Source organism: Pezoporus wallicus, unplaced genomic scaffold (genome assembly GCF_028554395.1).
Source record: "Pezoporus wallicus isolate ANWC-B61680 ecotype Strahan unplaced genomic scaffold, APGP_CSIRO_Pwel_v1 contig_5418, whole genome shotgun sequence".
NCBI classification, from domain to species: Eukaryota; Metazoa; Chordata; class Aves; order Psittaciformes; family Psittacidae; genus Pezoporus; species Pezoporus wallicus.
Genome location: NW_026640709.1, coordinates 4,484,600 through 4,512,500, shown reverse-complemented (window position 1 = coordinate 4,512,500; position 27,901 = coordinate 4,484,600). Strand labels below are relative to the sequence as shown.

Sequence of the window (27,901 nt, the reverse complement as noted above, 5' to 3'; positions counted from 1 at the left end):
TCGATTTGACTGGTCAATCATAGGCTGTACTATTCTTCTTCTGGCATTAATAAACCTGCAACAGAATACAAAGAATAGAAGTCCTTTCATCAGCTTGCTTGTGTGTTTTGAGAACACCTCTGCTTTAAAACTGACAGCATTTCAGCGTGGTGCAGCAATGTGTTTTGCATTTCATTGCTTTTTAAAAAGAGTATAATTTCACTTTAAAGGATTTTCCTCTAAGTGCTCCAAAATTGTACCTGGTAACACACTTATCTTACTAGACAGTTTAAAGCTGGATTTTCCAGAAGGCTTTGGACAAGCAAATGTGACCAAAAACTCGAGTTAGAAGAAAATGTTTCTTTAACTTCTTTGAGTGGCTTGGAACCTGGTTAAAGCTCACAGGCTGGGAGCCTTCCCCCCCTCCCTTCCATCCTAGGGATCCAGCTACCCTTGCAGCTGGCCATAAATGAGGACCAGGCTTTGCCACTCTGTGCTTTCACAAGGTATCCTTAGGTCAGCAAAGCCATCAATTAGGCTGTCTGAAGTTTTATCACCAGCGCAGCAGCAGTAAGTGCCGGCCCAGAAAGACTTCTGCTCTTCTGCAACTCCTGCAGTTGGAGCCTGTAAAGGCGGGGGTCGTTTGGAGGTCAGTGCCAGCTGGGGATGACCTCTGCGGCTGAGCTGGGACACCCCGCGCAAGGCAGCCGCCCGCCCCAAACTTGGGCACCTTTCAACTCGTTAGAAACCCCCAGCCACAGGTACATGTGGTTAATATTAGGCCCAAAATAACCTTTCTTCTTTTTTTTTTTTATCTCAAACCGGGGCGGTTGCCACAGCTTGTGAGCACTGGTAAAGGCAGTTAGTTGGCTGTGGAGCCTGGATTTAATTTTGCTGGTAATCCAAAAATAAGTGCTTACATATTTCTTATTAGCTTAATGTGCAGCGATCCACATCGGCACAAGCTAAGTCAAATTAATTTCCCTAAAATAATTTTAAAACCTGCCTATTCACAGAACTTCTTTCAAAACAGGGTAATTTTCTATCACTCAGGAACCACACTTGTTTTTGTACCCCCTCTTTGTTTTTGAGAACACTTTGGAGCCTTCGTGCAGGTTTTGTGTGCTATTTCACAGCTCAGGCTTTCGGCTGGTGACCCTTAAGGAGTGCTAATGAAGTCGAATACTAGTGTTTAATCCTCTTCAGAAATACTAACATGCCCATCATCCAAAACAGCCTCCAATAATTGCCATTGGGCCAGATCCAACGCTTAGCGAAGTCTTTCAGTCAGTTAACTGAAAACTAAGTTCATCTGCTCATTTAGAAAATTGCTAGCCTTTATATAGCATCAACTCAGCAAGGCCTTTTGTTGGCTTCCCTCCTTCTTTCCCTCCCTCCTACCCCCTGGTTAAATTCCTCCACTGATAATAAAAGACAGTGGCACACCTTCGATTGCATCTTCCGTAATCACAGTCGTGGAAATTTCATTAGACAGATGCATAAATGCTGCAAGTACCACTACAGGGCTCTTTTGCATCTCTGTTTACATCCAAAAGACATTCTTTATTCTTTAGGAAAAGTATAATTCAGTTGTCAGAAATGTCATCCTGCCTCAGAATTAGTCATGACTTCAGGTATTAAGATAAAAAATCAGACACAGTTGATGTACTTGTTTATTCCCTTCTGACTGCAGCACAAGGAAGGCATTTCCTACCCCAGTGCGGTGATTTTGAAAGGTGTTTCCATTCCCAAAGACAAAGGTCCCCGACAGGACCTAATTTGCTGAGCTACTTCTGAGAACATTACTGCGCTGACCAAATGGAGCCTGACCTGAACCTCTTCCATCCAATGCACCTTTTATCAGCTGAAGTTAAGGCCAATAGAGATTAACAGGAAAGCCTGATAAGACTGTTTTCTCTCCTCCTATGAGCTTCTAATGGTGTATACAGATGGCAAAGTTTTAAAGAATGCAATGAAGGCCTATTTAGGCCTGTAAAAAATCACAGACAACAGAAACATCCCCCCATGCACACACTTTCTGCCTTACTAACCCCTTTTCTTCAATCAGGCCACTCTTCAGGGAAACCAAATTGCTTTTTCGTTTTTTATTTAAACCCCAACCACTTTTATTATTTACATCTGGTGGTCCCCTTATTTATGTCCCTCTCCACTTCCCTGCACACACACCCTGGCTCACAGGGCTGTGAGGCATTATGGGCCTTGGCTCTCAGCAGGAGAACTCGACACTGTCTTCAAACAAATAATTAAGGGGAAGGTTAAAGGTTCACCCAGAGGTCATATCTTTGGATACTCCTCAGAAAGTTTACATTAGCAAGAAATGGGTGCCCTCTGAAGTGTTCTTTCAATGAGCTCACACAACAAGGCAAAGCATTAAGAAAATTCTAAGTCCTGAAGGGTTTCAGGTGACAAATGCTTTACCTCCATGAGCATGCAGATGGAGATACTCCACTTTGGGTTTTGAAAACCCAGTCTTGCCCAGTCTTTTTCTCCAAAAGTGCTTGGCCTTATTTTATTCCAGTGATGTGAATAAAGCCAGCCTTTCACTGTGAACTCTATGTAGAGGCAATTTACTAGTTGTTTTGGAAATGGGAGTTAAAGCCCTAATAGTGAGTCCCCCAATCTTTTTTTCCCTAGAGAAAAAACAGCTATAAAAGTAAAACTTTTTTTATTTGTCCAGTAAAAATTGCAAAAATAGTGCTGGGTTCAATTTCTGGTTTTATTATTTTCTTTTGCACACATGGGTAACTGCTGGTGCAAAAGATGTCCCCCAGACTATCAACACTCTGTTGGAAGTAAAGACACACTATCATATGCTTAGAAAGACATACGAGCACAGAGACTTTAGGCATCCAGATAATTTTGAAATTCCATTTCTATGTCTGCTCTGAAAAATCTTGTCAAAAAAAGGCATCAGTTATATCCATTAATGGGTATGTCTGAAAAATTACACATGAAATTATTTATATTTGCAAAATTACAGTGGCAAAAAGAACACACCTTTCAGGTGAAGCTAAAAAACAGATCCTGGTTTTGTTAGCATCAGCTAGATCATGTAATGCATCAGCAAAACTGTTAGACAAGGGTACAGAATGCAGTTGTTTGTGGATTATTATACATTCTTTATACTGCCTCATAAATATGTACAGTGTATAACAGAGATGTAGAAACTACAGTCCCTGCCCTAGCCTTTACATTTTTTGAGGGCTTTTTTTTGTACCTTAGGGAGCCATCTCCAGGGCCAAAGTAAAGCAAAATAGAGCCTTTTGCACAGCACTTCAGTTGGTGTGTTGCAGAAACACTGTGATGTTATTTTGGCACAAATGCCTTCAAAAGGCATTAAGAGACAGGTGAAAAAAGAGAACATCAATGCCACTTTTCCCAGCATTATTTGGAACCCTATAAATGAAGAACTCACAGATCTGCTCTTGACTCTAATTGTCTGTCTTGTTCATACCCTTCACCCAGAGGCCAAAGATTGAATGGCCTGAAAAGAAGAGTAAAATCTATCAAGACATGGATTTCTTTGTCATTCTTCTGTTAATAGCAATTCCTATTATTTGGATGATAGCAGCAGTTAGAGCACTCAATGAAGCTCAGTCTTCCTCCAGCCCCATGCTGCACAAGCACACCATTCAAGAGAACTCGGGGTCTGAACAGATTTCCAGGCAAAGCCTGGGGGATAGGAGAGATGCCTTCTCCCTGTTTGCAAAGGAGAATGGAGACAGAAGGAGATTAAGTGACAAGGCCAAAGTCAGACGAGAGATCTTTGGCAGAGCCACACACCCAACATAGATTTCCTCAGTCCTCTTTCAGCACACTACAATCTGCTATCCATATGCTATCTTTCCTTTGTTCCCTCATCTCAGCAGTCAGGCACACTGGCAGGGGACTGCAGGGAGAGCTCACATTGCCACTGTTTGTGCCTTACCTGCTGTGTAGATAAAGACAGGTCATCAGCCTCCAGGGTTGTGAGGCGATACCTTCACAAACTCTACATTCATATGGCACTTGGTCCTCATTCCAGAATGATAAATGAGGTGTGTAATGCTGAGAAATACATGTTGTTGACATAGTATGTTTAATGAAAATCTCACTTCCAGCATTTTGCAAATGACAGATTACCAACCTCCCTTATTCAAATAGCCATTTGAACTGAATGAAGGGCTTTTGCATCTTGTATTTTTAATTGCTACCTAAAGCAGCCACCTATATTTCCTATAGCCAGAGCCCGTTTTTCTCACACAAGTAGTTCCAGTCACTTTTGTGGGAGAATTTATGAAAGATCAAAATCTGGCTCAAAATTCACAACAACGTGGACTTTAAAAAAAAGTAATTTCATTTTTATCTGCTTCCAGCAGAAAACCGGTAGAGCAGTAAAGGTATACTAGTGAATACGCAGTCTAGTCTGATGATTTGGTAGCCCTACTCCTAATTGGTTCCTACCATTTCTAATTAGCATGACAATACAATCTAAATATATGCATTTAATTGCATCTCTTCAAATAGAGCCTTGGTTTTCTTTGTCCAAACTAAACATGTATGCTGCATTTTACCAGAAGTCTTGTAATTCATCTTCATTATATTTTTATCATATTTTATCTCAAGTCATACATACATTTACATAATACATTTTATTTTTACAATAAATAACATTCAGATAAAATCTCAGAGAGATATTCCTACAAAGTGAAAAGGCGAATAAATAGCAAATTGAGATCTCTCAGTCTGCTTGTTCAGATCTGGCATATTTAAAATAATTTTGCTGCTGTTTCCACTGTCTTTTTTATACACACTGTACATGTATTTCAAAACACTGAGACCACTCCATAACCGAACCTGAGTAAGATTAGCTCTTGAAATGAACTGTTGGTGGCTGTACTGATAGGCAATCAGAATTAGAAACATCCCTAGTTTTACTCTATGGCTATCATGGAAAATTTAAGTAAGTAGGGTCACAACAGGTTGTGAGGATGAAATGCATGAAAGCTTAGGAAACTCCAGTTCATTCCCACCTTAGGGTCTAAATCTGAACTCAAGCAGAGAGTGGTATTTAACTCCAGTCACTTGTCTATATGTTTAATAACTTGTGAGATGAAACTGATGAAAAACTGAACCAGTCCCCCACAGCAGAGTATATTACTCCCTCTGAGAAACTGAGGAACATAAGAGCCACCACATACAAGTCAAAGCTTTCGCTATCAGTGTTCAACCTGTATTTCCTCTTAAAATATCCATCCCAGAATATAAGGTGTTAAAATACGGCACTTATTTAACAAACCAGCCACTGCATAAATGGGTTCTCAATTCTTTATGTGAAAAACAGAAATAAACAAATTTGTGAGATGAATTCACAACCAGTTCTCTAAAAGGATTAATGAGAAAAGTTTTTACTCAATTTAGATTTTAGCACAAGAAGACACTTCTGCTCTTTTGGTTGAAAACTGCACAGTACTGAATGAACGTTGTCACAGGCTTAATCATAGAAATAATATAAATAAAAGTAACAACAATAATGTAGGGGTAAAACAGTTAATTTTGTGTCTTCTGAATATAAAGCCTCATTTTAAAATTTTTTAGGTACCCAGAAGAACAGCCTATCAAGGTTTTTCAAAAACTTGCCAAATCTAGATGAGAAGCTTGGCTCTTATTAAACCTAGGTAAGTGGGAGCTGAGTTGGATGAATAAACAGGTTTTAAGCACCTGCTTCAATGTTTTGCTGAGTAAGGGCACAAGAATGCATTCTAAAAAATAATTCAAATGTTTTCACCTTAAATGGGAAAATAAATCTTTGCCTAAATGATATTTCAGCACTTGGACTATGAACACGTCAGTATTTAGCTCAAGAGTATATACTAACACTGATCCCTTGTTGCCCAAGAATGTCCTAATTTGGAAGGGAAAATATCCCATGAAATGCTATATCTAAGTCACAAAAAATGTTTTAATAAGTAACCTAGAAAATGATTTCTTTCCCAGGCTGAAAGAATCATTTCAGAAGTCTTGAGCAGATCAGAGCAGTGTGAAAGAATGCAGAAACACTTTTATCAATATACAGCCCCCCCCCCCCCCACCTTTACAGTCCTCTTTTCTATCACCCAGACTTTTATCTGAGCAAGTAAAATCCAGTTATCTTAGTTTATTTAACTTCTCCCTCCAATATGTATTCTAAACTGACAGAATTAGGTTTAGGTGCCCTTCTGTACATGTGTACAAAATTAGCTAAAAAAGCCCTGGTCTATGCTTCACTGAATCTATGCCGCACCTGGTTACCAACTCTTATTTGCAGCATTCTTTATAGGAAATTTAAAAAGCTGAGTTAGTCGCCTGGAAATGAGCCATCTAAATAAGGCTTCCCTAAGTCATGAATATTGAGAGATGGAGTCACTTACATGACTGGTTTTCAGAGGAAAAGGGAGGGACAGGCAGGTTTATTCCCTAACAAAACTTCACATAGTTTTGGACAGCCTCATAAAACCAGGCGGGGGTTACAGACTTTAAAGATTAAATTGACTTTTTTAAGCTAATTTAGACATTCACATCTGTCAAAGGTGTGATTCAGAGGACTTAAGTCAACAACCATGTTTGGTGAAGAGAAGGCTCCAGAAGATAACAGAGAACAACTAAGCTGGGCGCCTGAGGCAGCCTGAGGCAGGAGCTAACCGTCCCAAAGACCTCTGCCGCATCTTGTATGTTTATGTTGGAGCTCTTAAAAATACGTTATGCCACTTGGAGCTGCCAGTTGCTGGAAATCATGGATTTGCCCATCCCGTAACTGTGAGACTGTCCTAAAACATCAGAAATTTCAACAGCGCTCTTCCTGGTGTTTACTTTGCGAGTCTTTCAGTCATTGTGCCACATTTGAAAATGGATCTTCTCAGCCACAAAATCTATAAACTGACTTGAAAAGATTCACACTTGGAGCTGGGACCTCAAGTTAACATGAAATAACTTGAGCCTTGTGATAAAATCATGAGAACTGGCAAGACGGGCATCTATTTACTGCAGAGAAAATCTGTCTCGTTAAACATGTAACTCCCGGTTACCAGGTTACCTCTTGGGAGCACGGGGAAAATGGTTTAGCTCTGCCAAGGAAGAACCTGCTGCCTGCCGTGGAGCGCAAATCCTGGGAGCTGCCCTGCCTTTGCTCCCGGGGCAGAAGGCCTTTTCCTACAACGAAAGCAAGCGTCCAGGAGGCCCAGGCACGGTCGGGGCTCCCTGGTGCTCCCCAAGCACCTGGAGGCCCCGTGGCCACCTGGCTCTCCTGCCGGCTTGCCCCAGTGCTTCTATCGACCTTGCCACCGGCCCAGGCCAGCGAGGTCCCAGCGCCAAAGCCCAGGCCAGCCGGCGCTCAGGCCAGTCCCCGGTAACGCTGGCAGCAGAAGCACTACTGCTCTCTGCTGCAGAGCGGGGCTCACCCCGCGTTTCTGCCCCCGGTGCCCCCCCAGGGACGCCTCCCGCTGTGCGGCTGGGCGCCATGAGGTGGGGCCAGAGCGCCGCTGCCGCGCCGCGGCCGGGGCCCCTGCCCCGGGGCAGGGCCTCCGCCTGCCCGGGAGCCTCCGAGCCTGCACCCGCGGCACCGTGAGGATGGCGCTGTGAGGCCCGGGGCAGCAAGCACGTCGGGGCACCCCAGCGCGGGTGTGGGGTACGCATGGCTGTTACCGGGAAGGGGGGTGAGGAGCTGCCTCTGCACACCAGCCCGGGGCCCCGGGTGGGCACGGGTCTCCTCACCGGCTCCCAGGAAACCTCCGCTTGAGAGAAAAAGTAGCACCCGTCGTCCCCCCCCGGGTGTCGGGCCCCTTGCAGTGCTCCCGATCGCACCTGAAGCCACACAACACACACCGGAGGTGGCTGTTGCTCTTTCCGAGTGCCATCAGGTTATTCACATATGGTTATTTATCATGCACCGTAAAAACGATCTTTTAAAGATACTTGAAGGGAGGAGACAGACATACTTCCTTAGCTATTCGTATCTTACAGATAAAATGCAAAGTCAATAGACATAAGCTGTAGTATGAAACCTCATCCTGTACTTGATTTATTGCAGATGGGAATCAACTAGAATCACTTTGAAATTTTTACTACTGACATTAAAATTCCAGGTTTGTATACATATGTCTTGTGGAGATGCTAAATACAATTTTAGCTAATTTGGCATGTGCTTTGATTTGCTAGCACTTAGACATCCACGCTAACGGTAGATAACATCTATTAAATCTTAAGTAACTCATGCATTTAAAGATATGTTAATTTATCATTTTAAACTCACAGAGAAGGATTTTCAAAACTAATGAGGGTCCAGCAGTCTTGAAAACACAAGCAGCTTATCTAGGTTCTGACACAGGAGTTGAGGGGCCTAGTTTAGGCAACTTGTACTAAGTGTAGGTTTTGAAGACTATCACGTCAACGTATTTTACACATCTTTCTAACTGTTTCAGATTAATTTTTTTAGCCAATTCTAAACTGACCTGAAAAAAAAGAGTTCTCAACAAATTTAACATCTGTTTAACTTCCCTGATCAACTTAGATTAAGGCACTAATTCTCCTTCTTAGTTTGCAGTGGAAATTACCTAAGTAGCAACTTGCCAAAAATGCATAAAGGTGTTTAGCAATTATGTACTGGGTATGTTTAAAGAGATCAAGGTGCACTCACATGTCCTACGCTATGGATATCTCTGATTAGCTTGTCATCTACTCTGAAGAAGATGTAGCCCAACTCTCCTATACTATGTAACAGGCAAGCTGTTAGCTGTCTGTCAAGCACCTAAAGTGGACAAGTAGTCCAGGAGCAAAAATGTCACTCCTTTGATCTGGCAAGGAGCAGCTGCTGATTTATAGAGTAGGACTTTGTTCTTCCGTTCTATTTTACTTTCTTTCCTAAGGCAGAACCACAAAATCCAGCAGAAAAAAAAAAAAAAAAAGTGCCGTTCTATGCAACATCAACAAGCTCTGACAACTGCAACAGGGTTTTTCTTGGCCCTAACAAAGCTCTCAGGCATCTCCTTTGACGCTCACCTTTCTTTTTTTTTTTTTTTTTTTCTTCTTTTTGCAATGTGGTAGTTATTGTTTAATTCAGCTTCTGTAAATGGAATGGACTGTGGCCAGCAAGCCTGGGGCATAAACACACCTGTATGAAAGAAGCCTTATTGTAGCAACCATCTACAACCAACCTGCACATGCACTACCAGTTTGTGAATTCAGAAGGAATGTTCCATTTTCCCTGACAGTAAATTTTGCCTTAAGATAACAGTTTTATTGTACCCACTGTCCCGTCTTGACCGTGAAGCTTGTGCACTTTTTCATTATTATTAAAATCTGAAGGAAAAAAAGTATTTTTCTACCTGTCAACCAGCAGACCTCAGGAAATTGGATCCGAAGAGCCTACTTTAAGAAAAACACAGCCGAAATATATTTATAGAAACACACTGCTGAAAGTTTGAAAACTACTGATTCTAAAGATGTCTGTTCTGTTTCAGAGAAAGCAATGCAGTTGCAGCCATCTCCAGCTTATACTGGTACAGATTCTCCTCAAAAAAAAAAACTTTTTGCAAAACAAATGCTCAGAAAGACATAACATTTGATGCAACTAACCGGACTGCAGCACTGCCAGTCCAGAGTCAATGCTCTATTCAGTTCTTTTCTTAGAAGTTCCTGAGCACATTCTGTGGGTGATCAGTCACTACTCAGGCTTTTAAACTCCTACCTCATCCATTGGAATAACAAGGGAGTTTTCCTTTATTTCCTTTCTGATCTGTTTTCCAGTTTAATAGCTAAAAGACAAATCTGCAGGCCACAAGAAAAGGCTGAAGTATAATGCTGATGAGCAGGAGAGGACTGCCTTGTGTGTTTATGGATGGGGAAGGGAACCACACAGCAAGCTGTGTTTTTGACCCTGGTATGTTTCTACGCACATGCTGCGTTCACACTTCTTTATGCTGTAACTTTAAAAACAGACAAAAAGGATTACAAAAACAAAGATGGGAAGAGGTGAAGATGGTGGGGGAGACATCATGACTGCAAGATCTTTTGCATATATTTTAGCTTGTGGAAATAAATAAGGACTATTACAGCCAGGGCCCTAAGGGAGGCAGGAAAATGATGATGTACAGGATAGTATAAAATGATATATTAAAAACTGTGCTGTCAGTGGAACAATAGAATATTAAGCAAAAGTCCATAATAATTGGTAGATATTTAGCTGTAGACATCTTTCTCTGGTTGGTGGGTTTTAAGTGTACGTGAGAGGAAAGAGAACTAGTTAGGCAATTAGAAGTAATGGGCATAAATAATACACTATGTATAAATACATCCTCCCCTCTCCCATGTTATAGCTCTTATCCAGATACACCTAATCACCTCTCAGTAAGTCATACCTACATGCTGGTATCCCTTGTGTTCTGCTCTTTGCACTGTCTGGTTACTGGAGATTCTGCTTATGTAAATCTTCTTTCTCTCTGTAAATGCAGAATTGTGTTCATTTTTTCCCTTTAATTATTCCAACACCAGTGGCAAGACTTTATCAGATCAGACGGTCTAATGGCTTAGTAGCTAAAGATGTGTCAACACCACAGACACCATGAGACTGCAGCCTGCCATGTTATGGAATACGTGCTCCACAGTGACTGAAGGTATTAAGAGCATAAATGTTATATAGATTTTCCCTGTGTCATATTAGTGAAGCTTTTATTCTGTCTCATCCCAGTTTGTGTTCTCTGTATCTCACAGGAATGAGGGGAGAATGTTCTAGAAACATTTTTTAGAGTTTGTTAGTATACGTATGTTCTTCATGTATTGTTGCGTCTTAGTTACTGTAAGCCAAACTGCTTTGGAATCATGGAATGATAAAATCAGAACACCTATCTGGGGCCATTTCCTCAGCCTATCACTCCATATCCCAGGATCCCATATTGTCTGTCCAGTGCTTCACCTCCCCCAGCCTACCATATTGTTGATTCTGCAGAGGAAATTGCAAAGTACAGGTGGCAAGTCAGCAATAAAGCTTGCTGGTGCTCTGCTAGGGTCCTAGATGGCCAAATATGCTATGATTGAGGACACATATGTGAATGTTACACCATATCCATTCTCTCTTTTCTCTCTGCTGTTTCCATTCTTCTGAGTAAGACAAAGACAGAAATCAGGAAGGCCTGCACTTTCTGAAGCACATGAAAGGTTGGATTTCCCTGATTTCGGTGCTCAGCTGGCTTTTGGGCAGAGCAGAGCGTTGGAAGAGCCTCTGCTCAAGTGCATCACATTTCAATTGTTGGCTTCCTCAGCTAAAGAGAGGACTATTCATGTATTTTTCTTTCCTTTGTTAAAGGTCAGGTAGCTGGAGAAGTCTCTCTTAATGTAGTCACTGCCACTTAAGTATCTCTTGTGAAAATTAAATCGTACCCAAAAAGAAACTTGAAACTGAGCATGTATTTCCTCTATGAAAACTGGCCAGTTCTGTAATGTGTTCCACTATCCCATATTTTGCATACAGTTGAGATATCTGTTGTGAAATGAAACCCAATCTATATAACTTATCTAATATTTATTTTTCTTTATGAGAGAAGTTTGGAAACTCTCTGTGTGATCTTACATAATTTTAATAACTGGTTGCTGATGGATTTCAGTATTAACTCTGACTGTTCTGACTGGTAAGCTGCTGAGGTTTAATTTTCAGGAGAATTTCACTAATTGTTCCTGCACTGCGTAGGGGTGAAGGCATCTAAGAATATGTGTATAAACCTGCATTTGAACCCACAAAACTGGTAATTGCAGGGCTGTACCCAACAGTGTTGATCACTTCAGCCAGGTCTAGTAAAGTGCTCAGAGGTATAGGAAAATTTTCAAAATAAGCAAGTCCTATTATCAAAACTTTTAAAACTTTTAAAGCCAATCTTAATGTTCAGTGAAATTACGAGGTAGAAGGCGACACCAGCAAGTGGAAGTTGACAACAGTGCCTAAATTGTAAATTATCTGCTCCTAAGAAAATTCCTGTCTCTGGTTAGATGTTCCACGAATCACCAGAAGGTGGACTTAGATACCTAACTACATTTTTTGGTTTAAAAAAAAAAAAACAAAACAAAACAAATTCCCTCACTTAACGCTGAAAGCACCTGAATTCTTTAGGCGTGTAGATGTCTACTTTTTAGCACCCTATCCCATCAGCATTTTTGCTTATCCTAACAGTGAGTTACTTATGCCATTACCATGCTCTGTCTCTGAGTTAGAGGAAGACACTTATGTCCAGTCAGGATTCGTATGGATCCTTTTAGTGAGACAGACATCTCAGAATATGTCTGTTCTTTCTTATAGCAACACAGATAAAGATCTCTCTTGTTTACAGCTGACACTGTAATAATTTAACTATTTATCTGGAAAGATCAAGTTTTCCCTCCTTATCCTTCTTGATTTGGAACAAAGACTTGAGCGTAGGTCCATCACATCCTAAAAGAATATCTGAATCACCCACATATTCAGTACAGTGAACAAAGCCCTTTCAGTTCTCATTCTGAAGGTGCTCCACCTGAAGTAAGTAATTATACAGTCATAATTAACTAGCATTTAACTCTCACACATTGGAGTTGGAGCCTTAACCAAGCAACTGTACAGTCAAACCCTTGTTCTTATTTAATTTTGTTCTACTGACTAGTCATTACATACACAACAGAAATGGCAGTAGGGAGAACAAGAAAGGCATGATAGTGAAGAAAAGTAAAGATGGAGCATTATGTTCAATAGCCCATTGATTGGGAAATTCAACTCACTTGGAACAGTTAAGACATTGATTTAAATCAAGACTAAGAGAAGACCTGCAAACATATATTCTATTTAACAAGTGAATTTTCTAGCCAATGAGCCATTGAGTGTAGCACTCCCTCTACCCATTTGCCTCTTGTGTAAAGCTTGGTATGGCTGATGTATGACAAGAACTTTGGCTGGATTTGGCCTCTGTGGAGATACATTGAGGTAAGGCTGATTTTGTGTTGAAACTTGTGTATCACTCTGGAACACATTACTGTCTATTTATCACCATATATGTATTGTAAATATAAGAAATATATAAATACATGAACCATATTTGTGTTCCTACTCCTCTGTCCTGGAGGCCCTTTCTATCTGACATAACCATGGGCATGGCAATACCTCACTTTCCAGTACTGCTAGGCTTACAATTCCAAGTTTCTTAGTTATACCCAGTTCTGAGCAGTTTTGTGCATGTTCACCAAAAGAAACAAGTACATGTGGACCAAAAGTTTGTAGGTATCTTGGGACTGGGCAGCAGCTAGATAACAATGCTGGAAAATTTAGTGATAGCTAAAGATTAGCTTAAACTAAACTTTTCAGGGTTTGTGCTTGACACTCATATGCAACTCAAATGATGTACATATCTAAGAGATACATATATATTAATGAGGAAATATTTTGTAAAATTTATTACAGAGATCTTCTGTTGTGGCTTAGCTCATCATATTATAATAATACTTTCATGAGAAGTTCAAGCAAAGTTTTAGAATAGCTTTAACCAACCTTTGAAAGAAACACAGAAATTAAGGTAAATAGAAACATTATGTAAAACAAAGAAAGTCTGTGAAAACAGAAAAAAATGTCCCAAATTCACAGGCAGCATCTTCAAGCAAAGCAGTTCATCATTGTGCTTCTGTGCAAAAGAATTTAAAAATAAATTTCTTAAGAAATTATTTATAAATAGAATAAACCCAAAGTTTTAATTCTAATTCAGAGTCCAAACTGAAGAAAACATAGATAATCAGTAGTTAGAGGAGGGAAAGTTACTCTTTGTTTTTCTCACTGTGAATTATTAAAATACCAATGACATATACATTCCTAGGAACAACACACATTTTTAATTTGATAGTGAAAATCTGGTAATATTTAATTATATTTATTAAAATAATATTAAATAATATTAAAATAATATGCCTTTATACATGTAAACTTGTAAACTGTCATCCATGTAAAACAGAGTAATAAAAGCAACAAATGCAGACACCCATTCAGATTAATTGAGTTAGTTTCAATTTCCTTTCCTTGGTTCTTCCTCAGTTTTTATATTCAGTCTTTCCAATGTGACTATATTATGATCCACAATTTTTTTTGGCATCATTGTAATCATAAAAAATATAAAGTATATCTTTATAAGCAACATGAGGCTTAGCAGACCCTAGTAATGCCACATCTGCTTTAATCTTAGTCAATTCTAGCCTAAGACAGCATAGCCTGTGGTGTCTCACCTGAGTTTTCAGACACATTTCAGGAAATGCATTAGCTCTCTAAGTCAGTGAAATAAATTACAAACAAATATAGTGGTCAGTAACCAAAGAAAAATTTAGCCCTCTAAATGGGTTTTGACAGAAGCCCAAGTTGAAAAACCCAGTGGTACTTTATGAATGTCCCTGAACCACCAATCAATTCTACTGAGATGAGTGGTCCAATTAGTTGGCTAATTTTTGATGCCTGATACATGTATTCACAGTCAAGAAGAAAAAAAAAAATCATGTATCTAGGGGACCATTCTTCCTTTGGTCCAAGAAACTAGGGTCTACAAAACAACAAATATGAGAATATCATAATGTCAAATTCCACATCCTAATTTGAAACAAAAATCTCACAGTTACAAATACCTCATTGCTAGGACAAATTTGATACAAAGAAGTGCAGCTAAGACAGCTGACTACACTTCATTTTCAGGTGTAAATACAGGTAAAAAATTTTTGAATTTTTTGAAAGTGAATTTTTGAAAAGTGAAAATTTTTGTGGACATGTTTTTCATCTAGACTGAAAAAAACTTCATTTTATCCTGCCAAATTTCTCCTAAGTGGTACCTAGGTCATGCTCTGGTTTTTCAATATAGCACGGTTTCATAATAACTGCTTAAGCATGCCATACAGTATTAATCTTCCTCATGAACTCAGTCCCAAACCAGTTTCCATGGAGAGAAATTAAGAGGTATGTACAGGCAAAAGAGAAAATATATGACTAGCCAATGATACAGAAAGGCTCTTCAGGTACAGAAGGGCTCTTTAGATGGCAGCTATGGCAGAGAGGAAGGATTTTTCAGCTGAGATTGCAGATGTGAGGGGAGGGTAGCGTTAGACAGTAGGGAGGAGAATATATAAATATATAAAAAAGAGGCATTTATGATGAAGTAGGTTTTGACATTATTTTAAAAAAGGCAGTTTTGAAATTGATCCAGAAAAGAATGGTGGAGGGCTGCTGAAGTGCCCAAAGTAGGAAGTGATTTTGATGTGCATGTGAGAAGGAAGCATCAGCATTTGACATATGGAAGGGGAGAGGAAGGATTGGGAATAAGAGTTTTGAGAGAAGGGAACTACAATAGTCTAGGTGAGAAGAGATAAAGACAGAAGCAAAAGGGATGTCTTGCTGAGGTGGAGATAGGAAGAGAGGTAGGCACTGGAGGTGTGAGAGAAAGAGCAACACTAGGAAATATGTGTGGATTTTGGGCAGTGGGAATAAATGTGTGAGTAGTCCTAGAGGAGTAAGACTGATATTTAAGAATGTCTGAGAGAGTAATGTTGCTCTAGGTTCACTGTCAATTTTTTTTATCAGGTTGTAAACCTACCTATATAAAATGATACCATCTAAAACATGAACTTCTTTTAAACAATGCTCTGCTTATTGTAATAGTTTGTTAGCCAAGCAATCTCTGCAGTAGCTGCAGCTGTGACTTATTCCATCTCATCAGTAATTTTAACTCTTGTATAGTCATTAGTGTGAAGCTTTTCACAGTATTTTAAAATTATAACTATACTTTCCTCCCAGTTCTTGAGTTCCATTTTGTTTGCATGGACTATTCGTCCTTTAACGTCTAAATAATTTGCCCTGAGAATCATCACAACATAGCTGTACTTTAGAACAGAAGACGTGAATATGGTTTTGATAAAGCTCTGCAATGCTTATTAAAAAAACAACAGAAAAACCCCAATAAAACAATATAGCTTTAAACAGTTTGTGATTATCTATAATCAGTATCTTTCTCCATAATACAGTCCAAAAATACAAGTCCTGAAATAGTGTGCATCTCTGTGAAAGGGTGGCCACTACATGTCATGAGTTGTTTAATCCTCACTGTTTGTTGTCTATGGAGCATGGAGTAGGCTTTTACTTATGACTGCTTTAAACAGTGCCTGCCTGCCCTATGACTTTCCAAAAGACCCCAGGATGCACAGTAAAAAGCTTGATTTCTCTAAGCAACAGTCATTCAGACTGACAGCACCCATTCATTTACTGGAAACTAAACAGCAAATATAAAAAAAGACAAAAAAAAGACTCAACTGTTGGACTTACTGACTCCTTAATGAGCAGCTACACTATCATTACCACCAAGTGCATACAACTTGGGCTTGATGTGGGCCTACTCAAAATTACTATTTGCTATGAAGGGGTGGCAAAGCAATTTATAAAACGATGGGGTAAAAGTAAGAGAAGCCCAATTAAAAGCTTTTTCTTTCTTTTATATGAAAGTGAACAGAGTAGGACTCTTACAGTTTGACCCACTTGTTGTCTTGTACATTTGTCTCTATTAACAACTATTAACTGATTAGATTGCCCTTAGAAGTAATCATGCATTGTTAGATAATTGTATCATTGTGGCTTCTTACTGGGGAAAGGTATCACATCCAAACACTTAAGATAGATAAAACCAGATGGATGTAACTGTCTGTCCATCCATCTCTCCACTCAAGTAGCCTTTGGGTATTTATAGAGAATTTAAAGCAGTGGTGCATGTCATAAACAAAAGGGCATTTTTTAAAGAAGGAAAATACACTTAATTAAATAGATGTAAAAATTATTTTGCTGTCAACATCCACAATATCAATGGTACAGTCATGTTGTGTAACCATTCCTATGGAATACTAGTTCTCAGAACCGTAATGAGTTGCTATTAGAGAAAGCAGGGATGTATTATTAGTATCCCCACAGAATTATCTTTTAAATTATTTATACATGCAACACTTTCATGTAATGGCAGTTTTAAACTCAAGCAAACAAAGCAAACCACACAATAAAGAGAGGGGAAGAGAATTGTACCAAAACCCCTTTCTGAATGCATGTAGTTAGAAAGGCCAGTCAAACAAACTAATCAGATTTTGTTTCCTACTCAAATCCTCATGAGGTTTGCAATAGACAGCATCAAAGCTTTCTGGGGTTGTGTCACCTTGATAAAGGATTGAATGGCACTGTCTCTGTTTTATGTCTTACATCTAAAATGTAAAGGAATGCAACTTTATTTGTCTGGTGCAAGTTTACTTATTGTCTTTGAAATTCTGCAGTAGACCCTCCACAAAAAGCTTAGCTATCAGAAGGGTGCAAATAACACCAGTCTTGTGTTACTCTTATGTTCATCCCCTAGGCTATGGTGCTAGGTTTGCACAGGAGTTGGGAGGGCACTGGGGAGGACTGTTGTCTTTATACATTGTGCATTGCTGATTCAGCTTTCCACACTTGCTTTACTAATACACAGGGTAATGATTAATACTTTAGGAGTCAACACTTTTCTGAAAAATTGAGATGGAGTGCCCTTTTTTTGAGAAAAAGACAAGTTCAGCCAAACTCAAGTTTGCTCAGTGCAGAGAGGATTTGGATGAAATCGAAGAGAAAACAGCTCAGACTGAAGGCTCTAATGATCTCCTTCTGGTCTTAAACTGTTTGCATTTATGAACATATAAAGATCATCCTGTTCTTCACTTTCCATTAACCAATCTTAAACCTTCAAAACAAATTCGATCTGAAATCATTGCCGTACTAATTTACTGAGCAGCTAAATTTAGTTAATTTAAAAACAAATTTCTACCCCACAAAAAGGAAGAACATATATTTGGCATGTTCCACCCCCCCCCCCCCCCCCCAAGGGATTATGTAGCTAAATACTCTCAGCTTTTTGTCAGTCACAGTACAAACAGTTTTTAAAAGTATCCGGTTATTCTGAGTGCCTCTATTTTTCTGGCCATTTGGATTAAGGTACCCAAAAGAAACATACAATGAAAATGGTGGCCTTCTTTTTAAGCAAAATGACCCTTACATGTACTAAAAAACCTAATCTAACTTACGCTACTTCAGTTGCACACCAGTACCCTCATTGATTACCATGGAGTTACATTAGTTTAAAATTCAAGTAACTGAGTAGCGGATCAGGTTCTATAGTCAGACATATGTTCTCCACTAGATAATGGCTACTTATATATTTATGAATTTTAAAATGCTTTCCAATTCAACTAGCATTGTTACTATGTGCAGGAAGTAAAGAAGTAAATTGCAACCAAGCTTTCAGGGGTTTATTCCCTGATGAAGCACTTGTACTGCTAGTGTCAGGGGAGGGCAACTGTATAGTGCCCACTACATAATAAATGACACTTGAATATTCTTAGAGTAACTACTGTGTGTGTGTAGTTTTAGGGACAGAGCTATTACCTGTTGTGTTTTACATTTCTAAATACCATACCATCATTTCTTTAACCCAGCTTCAAGGAAAGTTTCAAGGAGGTTTATAATAATTGGTACTCTGATTTATTCTGTCCTGATCACCCATAGGAACAGGGAGTACTTACAGGGCAATAAACAGCTTTCAGGTAGATGTGTAACTCCAGTGTCAATTAGAGTTATGCGCAGAGACTCAGAACAGAAATTGTATATAGCTCTCCATTCCCAAACATGACAGTCATAATAAACCTTAACCTTGACATTCCCTGCTTTCCTCAACCACAGCTAAAAATGCTACACACATTTATACCATCTAATGAACCAGATGTTAAAAGGAAGCCACAGATCTATACCAATAGATTATCAGGAAGAGAAGTGTGAATACTTGCTCATTGTACTATCATGGTAGTTAGAAAGAGGAAAGACCTAATACATCATCATCCTTTGGCAAGAGTAGGGGATAATCTACCAGTGGAGGTCCCACCATCTGCTAAAATAACAGCTTGTAAACTGCATAGTGCAAACGTATAATGCAAAATCCTAGGAGCCAGAAACTCAGAATCATTGTGAACCTGGAAAGAGAATGATGGATGCTTATTTTACTCTTTGGTGGCAACACAAAGGAAGGACAGACTATGGATTGAAGTAGGGGGTTGGGTTCAAGTGAATTGTGTCTGGTTTCTGAATCTGTCACATATTCTCTTCATTAACATGTAATCAATTAATTGTAGGTGATGACTCTAATTATGAAAATAAGTGAGAGGGTGTAAGACTTGCTCTTTCAGAAACAAGTAATTAAAGAAAGAGTAGGAGGGAGTGAAGTTTAGAATTTATTCTTTTTCCACTAACACCTCCTCCAAGCCAGGGAAACCACCAGCATGGAAATGATAGCAGCCTATAGCAGATAGTGGTCAGTAATCATAGAATCATAGAATAGTTAGGGTTGGAAAGGACCTTAAGATCATCTAGTTCCAACCCGCCTGCCATGGGCAGGGACACCTCACACTAAACCATATCACCCAAGGCCTTGTACATATCACCGTAATGAGCAAAGGCAAAGTAGGAAACTGCTTTTGCTATGCCTCGGAGACATATTCCATGCTATCCCTACAGTTTTACTAAGTAAATCATCAAGCCCTTAGTCTACCTGATGCTCAGTTTGCTATCGGTTAATGATATTAATTATTTCTTCCCCATCTCACCTCTCATTTTCCTTTTGTTGTCATGATACAATTTCTATTGGTTTTGTGACAATTTGACTGTGATGGGCATAAAAGTATCTAGACACTAACATATCCATGCATTTACACTGCACAGGATTTACTTTCTTCTGAAATTCTGATGACGGTGGAAAGCCTGATTGCAGTAGCTACAATTACTAGAATCTGGTTTACAATTTTTTCTGCAATTGTTATTCATATGTAACTTTTCAGAAGTCTTTCTTTTTTTTTTGGGGGGGGGGAATAATTAGCCCAATATTTAAGAATTCTAATCTCGTATAAATGCTCAATCAAAACACATATTTTTCTGTGAGCTAATGCCTGGATTTCACTTTTGATTCTCAAAAGAACATTATTGTTGCTGCAGGGCGTGCAATGGAACATAAAAGAGCATTTTACCTCACTATTTGAATTGAATTTTTTTTTCTTCTATTTTTTCTTTATTTTTGTGTGTTTAATTGATTATTGTTGTCCAGGTTGTTTTTTTTTTCTTATCATCTTTATCTTCTCCTGTAAGCATGGATTTGCTGCTTTTGGAAAATCAACAAAAAGAATACTGTCCTCATTCTGTGCTTTTGATTTCCTATATTTAATTTCTAAATAAAAAATAGATGTTTTCAACTTCAGGACCCCCTCTTAAGCGACTACTAAAGAGGATGCCAATTAATTGACTGTATGATGTGTATTCTGAGACCCACCAATTCAACTCTCACAAGGCACAAAACAAATGGTGGTAACTGACTTTTGGCAAGTACCAATATGAACTGGACTAGAACTCAGGGCTGAAATTGCAAATGTCTTTATATGTGAAATATTTCCTTATCCATGAGCTAAACACTGTACCAAAGTGGTGGACAGACAAATCACTATGTCCTCATGACTGTCTAGGTTAATGGCTCCCTCAGAGAAAGGGAAGACAGCAAAAAGAAATCCAACCCAGTAATCAGAAAGAAAATAAAAAAATCAACCACTGAAAGTGGGAGGGCATAACATACAGGGAAAGGAGGAACTTACTGTACTTCCATAGTGTGTACAGAACAGTGGGACATCTGAAGTGTTTGGTTGGGCAAATCCACATTTTGTGTTGAAAAAGTGGAACTTAAAACAGAGCACAATAAAATATGGAATCTTCACTATCATGGTTGAATAGGAGCTATTAGAGCCCCTGGTTAAAAAAGAGAAGATTGTTGATGAAGACTTCAGAAACTGTGGCAGCAGGCAAAAGAGCTATTTTTATCTATTAGGATGAGAAATACATAACCTTCTGTGCATTTTGGTTCATCTCAGCACTGTGTAGTTTTTATCCAGGCCTATTTTCATGGACTTATTTTAGATACATATCCTATTAAGCAAATAAATTTGAAATTCTTTGTAACAAGTGACTCATTTGAAAAAAAAAAACAAAACAAACCCGTCAACTGTCTGATGAACACCATGGAGGGGAATAGCAAAGTCAATCCACTTTGGCTCCCAGTGGAAGAGCCAAACTGCCAGAGTCCAACAAAAGAACAATAAGCAGAATTAGATATTAGGAAGAAATATTTCATTGTGATCATGGCAAGGCACTAACAGGTGGTGCCGAGAGAAGATGCGGCTGCTCCATCCCTGGCAGTGTTCAAGGCCAGGTTGAATAGGACTTTGAGCAACCTGGTCTAGTGGAGGGTGTCCCTGCCTGTAGCAGGGTTGTTGGAACTGGATGATCTTTAAGGTACCTTCCAAACCACACCTTTTATGATTCTGTGATCCAGCAGTTTTCAGGGATCTAGTTCTAGGCCTATCAAAGGAATCGTAAGTCTGATTTTCCTGGGTTTGTACTATGCAAAGTCTCTCAATATCTACAAATCTTCAGTCTGTCAATATCTACTTCTCTTCAGTTACTTTGGGGCAAGCAGCGAGTGTCATCAAACCAGTATCTCCCCAAATTTTGTATCATATTTTACAGTAATGGAAATTGTAGGCCCAGTCAATACTGGGTCCTGAAGGAAAGTTATAAGTAGTAAACATAAATGCATCTGTTTTCTTTTTCTTTTAGAGAATTTTTTCTTGTATGTATCTGAAGATTATAAATAAACAAATTATTTTAAACAATCATCATTTCATTGTCACGCCATTTTTCTTAACCTGGAGATTCATTGCAAAGGTGAAGCGTGTATGCCAGAGCATTTTCTGATCTGTTTGACAATGATGTTATTTGGTTGTTTTACAGTGGATGGAGACAAGAATATTGGTATCCTTTTCTGAGCATGACAGTGTAAGCAAAGAGTACTCTGTTTTCACTGAGACAATTCATGTTTCAGGTAGCTTGCATCCCCATAAATGGTTGCTTCTTGGGAGTAAGTTGCTGTACAAAGTCAGGGTCAGAGTAAGCTATTAAAACCAAGCATCAAGAAAACATGGGTAAGGGTATTACTGGAGGAGAGTCTGTGAGAATATTTCCCTTCTGTATCATTACCACAGTGTTATATCCTGCATTACTACTGTACCATAGTTCATTTAAATTGGTAAAGTCACAAAATATACCGCAGACCATTCATATGCCTCAAAATTACTGGAGTATGCAGTCACAAAATCTGTGCCCTGAGGTTAACATAAAATACCTGTATCAAGTACATGTTTTGTAGCATGGCTTACAGATGTGTCTGCGATTTCACATAGTGGTGAAGAGTATTGAGGACTGTAACATTTCTGTGATGTTACAAGTGACGCCGCAGGTATCTGCAGTCACCTGCTATTCTCTCCATGTCATAACACATGAAGAAAGCAAGAGATGAGCAGAAATTGCCAGTCTTTCAACTTATCTACAAAGGTCCTTTCATTCCCAGTTTGCAGGAAACTACCATATCTTTATGTATTGCCCTGCAGATGCTGTTTGGGTAACTTGTACAAGTGCTATTTGAGGACTGATTTAAAATTTAGAATTGAAATGTGTGGAAAAACTCCAGCTCATTTCAACAAGCTTGGAAATGGCAACATGGACAATCAAAAGGAGAGACTAAATGAATGAAATCCCTCTGAAAACATGATCTTAACCCGCCAGCCTCCAACCACTGCTTCACTTACATTATCTACATGGTGCTCAAGTGTGACTTTCTGGGAAAGTCAAGAATGAAGCAGCAAATCACATTTATGTTTAGGAGAAAAATATATTTTAAAAATTGGTTTTATATTATTTTTATGCTTCCTCACCTAACATATTTTAATGCTATTCTATTGTATTTTATCTTGATCTATAATATGTTGTCATATAACACAAAAATATATTAGTATATTTTGCTGTTGTTCACCAACATACCTTTACTAGTTTAGTGTTTAATTACTTAGTGTTTTAACAGCTCTGTAGAAGCACACAGCTCCATCTCAGTGTTACAGTCTGGTGGCTGCACACTGTTCACATGGTGAATCCTTTTGGTGACTTCGCTGCTAATACTTATTGTCAGAAAGACTGTGAGGATCTTGTCAGGTGATTAAATAATTTAGGCTACAGATTTCCAAAGCTAACCATGTACCTAGAACAGACATGTGCTTTGTGGTATTTATAAAAGCAGGTAAGGGCCATTTGAAATTGACCCACTATTAAATGGATGTTGTCTACAGTGAGCTTCACATCTCACATGGAGATTCTAGAAGCTGCTGAATTATGACTGATAAGCCTACAAATTAGGTGTCCTGGACTATAGTTCTTAGCAAAAGGAAAACCAGAATCTTCTGAGTTGTCGGAAAAAATGCAGTGAGCATCATCACATAAAGCTAATATAATACCATGTTTCAATGAAAAAAAAAATAAATCAAACCTCATCCCAGGTTCATGGAGTGATTCTGAACTTATCTTTAATTTTGCATTACTGTCATGTCATATTCCAAAGCTGAAAGAAATGTTATAGCCAAACTGATACTCAGACCACAGCATTGCTTCTGGGTTTGTCTGGTTTTTGGAGAGAAACAAAATTTTAGACTTAAGTGGGAGTTTTAACATGTAAAAATAAACATTAAGGCATGTGGCTGAGGAATAAATCTCCTCCTCAGAACTGCTTTTATGCAAACACGACCATCCAGAACCTCAATGTGCTAAAGACTGTTGAGACTTGCTCTCCCTGTTTTAGCAGTTTACTTAAGTGTGTGCCTGTCTATAAGAACATGGATAACTTCATTAACATGACTGAGAGTTAGGCAGGTGCTATGACAGACTAAAAGTCAGGTCTCATCTGAAGAATGGGTCTTGAGAGTGTGTGCTCCTGAACAAGTCAGGCAACAGTCATCTTGGCTTTTTTGTATCGACCTTTGGTTAAACTTAGCAATGGGATACCTGGCAAGAGTGAAAATTGTTGTTTCTAAATCAAATTATTTTAGCTTATTATAACTAAGGAAATAGACATCCATAATGAATTTTCTAAAAAATCTTAAACTAAAGATTTACCTCAGGAAAACCACCCAAGGCATCTGTGAGGAAGATAGCATCTAGTTTTCATCCAGAGAGAGAGTAAAGTCTGAGAAATGAGGGATCAAAAATAAAGCTAAATGTGTAAGAAGCAACCAAGAAAAGGCCTTATCTGGAACTGAATGACAGGCTTTTTCCGTGAGTTCAGCCCCCCATATCTGAGTAATGAGACCTTCAAGGGATCAGCAGGACTCATCTTTCCCTCCAGAAAGCGATGTTCTATGTAGAAATAAACTCTGAACTACTGTGCCTTCATTTCTCTCTCTTTAAAGCTCTCATTGATTGAACTACTTGGCTTTAGTAGGCACTGAAAAGTTAAAGTTGGGAGAGAGAAAGACATCATGGAAAACACAAATGGACAGACTCACCAAATTCAAGACCTTCACAAGAGTACAGTGTTAAGGAAGTTTCACATGGTTGTAAAGTTAATAGAAAAATCCTAATTTCTTTTTGAATATATGAAACAGAAATATTCCGAGTGTCTTCCAAAGCACTTAGTGGCTGGCTTACAGGATACTGTGTCCATCAACATGAAATATATAAATTTCTGAAATGCAGTGAGTGTTGCTTTTAAAATGTATTTTTGCCATGTAAAATGTCATTTCCTCCCTACACAGAGAAAACTGCCTTTATAAACTTTCAGGCTTACAAATGAACAAGACCAGACAATGTAAAGAGCTGTAGAAACTTTTTGGATGTTGATTTATGTGAAACAAAGACGTGAAACACAGCATATTTTATGTTGCCTGATAAAACACCATAAAACCCCCTTCAAAATGCACTATTTTGAAATCCACAATGAAAAAAAGATTTTTTTTTTATAAGGTCTGCCTCAGTGATAGTCTTGGCCAAAAAGAGATTTTTACCTTGCAAGTGCAATACATAATTTTGACTTGGGAAACTCTATGGACTGTGCTTTACATCAGTCATTGAATTTAGGTAAGGAATACAGAAGAAAAAGAATAAAATGAGAGAGCCAGTAGAAATGAAAGAACAATTGCAATCTGTTTAAGGCACCAAGCACATTCTAGACTATAATTTTTCTGATTCTGCATAAATGCTCTTCTGTGATGATCCACATTTTTTAATTTCTTCTTCTGTTGCAGTTTTTAAGATGAAATGTAGAATTTTCTTGTTTCTGCCCTCTTTAACCCATACTCAGTGGAAGGTTAACTCAATCTCTCGCGATTTTATTTGTTTTAAGTGGATAAGAATAAAAACACATAAAGTATAATCTAAATCTTCAAAGTTCTCCCAGTGCTCAGTTTCACCTGGAAATTGCTCTTTTATCATTGGTAACGTTGAATTAATGAGCTCACTGTCCCAATTTTATCCTCCAAATAACAACAACAACAACAACAACAAAGACAGCTGAATTTTCAGACAGCTGTAGAAAGGTCTATCATTCTGGATTATTCACTGGTCACAACTGCCTCTTTGAAAATTCTGACTCAGGAAGATTTTTGCCAAGCAAGCATTCCTGATTCTTCACTGACCCACATCTTGGGTACATAAACCACTTAATACAAAGGGAATATAAAACACTCTTGGTATACTCCTTGTTTAATAGGTATTGTAGGCTTTTGTGTGCATTGAGTGGGGACATGATCACACAATGTGCAGAACATCCACAAATCAGCTTTAGTCATATTTTTCTGAGCAGAAAAATTTTACCAGAGCATTTGCCCTTTAGGGATGCTATGTTCTTCAAGCACTTCTATTCCTCTTCACTTATTTTTGGTGCTAACTGGTAGGAAAAGCTAATTCTACCTTTACTTTTCCGTTGGGCCAGACTTTCACTTGTGAAAATCACTTTGGTATAGTTATGCTGATAAGTATTTTAATGTTAATTTATGCTGTTTGGTAAGGTGTCTCAGTGTCCTGGAAAACACCTATCATAGCACTGCACTCCCAAGGAGCCTCCGTACGAGTAGCTGGATGCTCAAGAGGAACTGAGTAAAGGAATTGAGGTTACAAAGAAGACACTTATTGCCAAATGGAAGAATATATTGACACTATGTTCCATCACAGATGAAAGCATCAGATAGCTTACAGTTTAGGAAGCCAAGTTACCAGATTTCCTTATTATATGACATTTCTCCAGCCAGCAGCACACCTTGAATTCATGCAGTCCAGTGTGGGTGAGTTTTGAAACTTTTGAAATTTCGCATGCTGCAGTACGTTTGAACTTCATGTCAGAGAAGTGAAAGTGTGTTTGCCACCTTACTGTGAACTAACTGCCCAGGGAAATAATGTTCAGTATAATAAGCATAAGCACTAGTACCTCACAGCAACTTGAGATAAGACAATTAGCAGCGATCAGCTAAAAAATGTTTAAATTCTGCAGACCCACTTACTTTGCTGTGTTTACACTGGGGATTAATTTGGCCAGTAACTTTGGATCATACCTGTTCATACCAGTAGATCTATGTGGTTTTGGAGCTGGGGTCTTAGGTTTGGGCTGACCTTTCTTAGTCTAGCTCAGAAATGTAAGTAACTGAAGCAATTAATACTATTTTTACTTAATACTAGTATTTTAACAGCCACAAGAATCTGGTAAAGGTACGGTATTTTTCATGCCAATTTTCAAATCATCTGGCTTTCCCTACAGTTTACAAATTTCCAGTTGCCCTGACTTCTAAAATATGGGCAGGGTTGACAGGTAGGGGTTTTTTGTTTTGTGTTTACCAACTGATAGATCTTTTTGAAAAGAAAAGCCTACGTGGTATATAGAATTACAGTTCTTAAATAAATAATACTGTATAAGCCTCTCTTCCTACACTTTTTCCTTAGAAGTCTGTGGGAGAAGAGGGAAATGCAAGAATTCAATGAAACATAAGCAGCAAGTAAACCTTTCTATCCTCTCCAGTTACAGCAAAATAGGAAGGGAGCATCATTTTCAAAGGAACAAATGTTACACAAGACATGCCCTTTAAATCCTTTTTAAGGCTCTGTGACCTGTAAAACTATCTGCAATATCAGCAACAGAAAGCCTTCCACAGAACAAATGCTTATGTTTTATGTGTACTGTATTCGCTAATCATTAGTTCATAAGCAAGAGCAGATATACAGTGTGCTATAAATAATGGCGGGAATGTAAAAGTGAATTGATCTGTCTGGCTATCTAGTAATACTGCTGGCAGAGGACCAGTTTTGAATGGCTGCCAACTACCATAGACCCAGCCAGGGATTTGTCTAGGGGTCTTGCCCTGTCAGGCAGAAAACAGTCTTAAGCTGAGCTCCCAGAACTGTGAGCACCGCCTACAGCTCAACAATGAGCATTTCCTGCAGCGTCCCCTTTACCCACTTAGTTAAATAGCAGAAAACATGCACGAGTTACCAAGCTATGAAACCAAGCATCTAAAAATATTAATCACTGGATAGAGAGGTCAGCGTGCCTGTGAACTGAAGTGAAATACGTTGTTCAAATTGACTACGTGCACAGAGAGTGAGAAACTGGGAGTGAGATCCACACAGGCACACAGACACACACAAATGCGCTAAATTTATTCTTTCGCCAGAGCCCTTCAAGCGTTCCACAAATGTACGGTAGTCACTGTGCCGAAATCCTCATGGGTGGGGTAGCAAACAGCCAAAAGAACGGAAGCATTTATGGTGATCTAGATATTTTTAAGAGGATAATTATGCTAAATAATGTGATTGTAATAGAAACAAATGGGGTGGGGCTTTATTACAGGAAAGAAAGGAGGTGGCGCAGAAGCAAGTCCTAACAGCAAAACTATTTCCCCATCTCCAGTGCAAAGGGAGCAAAATGGTGGGCTAATTTTCCCTTCTTCCTTTAAG

General features: G+C 38.8%; 1 protein-coding gene across 12 annotated transcripts in view; it reads right to left on the bottom strand.

Annotated features, from left to right (window-relative positions):
* The window catches only part of MEIS2 (Meis homeobox 2), a 175,414-nt gene that overhangs the window by 6,594 nt on the left and 140,919 nt on the right, over positions 1-27,901 (bottom strand). For all 12 annotated transcript variants that reach the window (XM_057420185.1, XM_057420183.1, XM_057420191.1 and 9 more), the window contains one exon: positions 1-55. This exon is cut by the window's left edge. In XM_057420185.1, coding sequence (XP_057276168.1) covers positions 1-55 — 55 coding nt within the window. The remainder of the gene's footprint in view (positions 56-27,901) is intronic.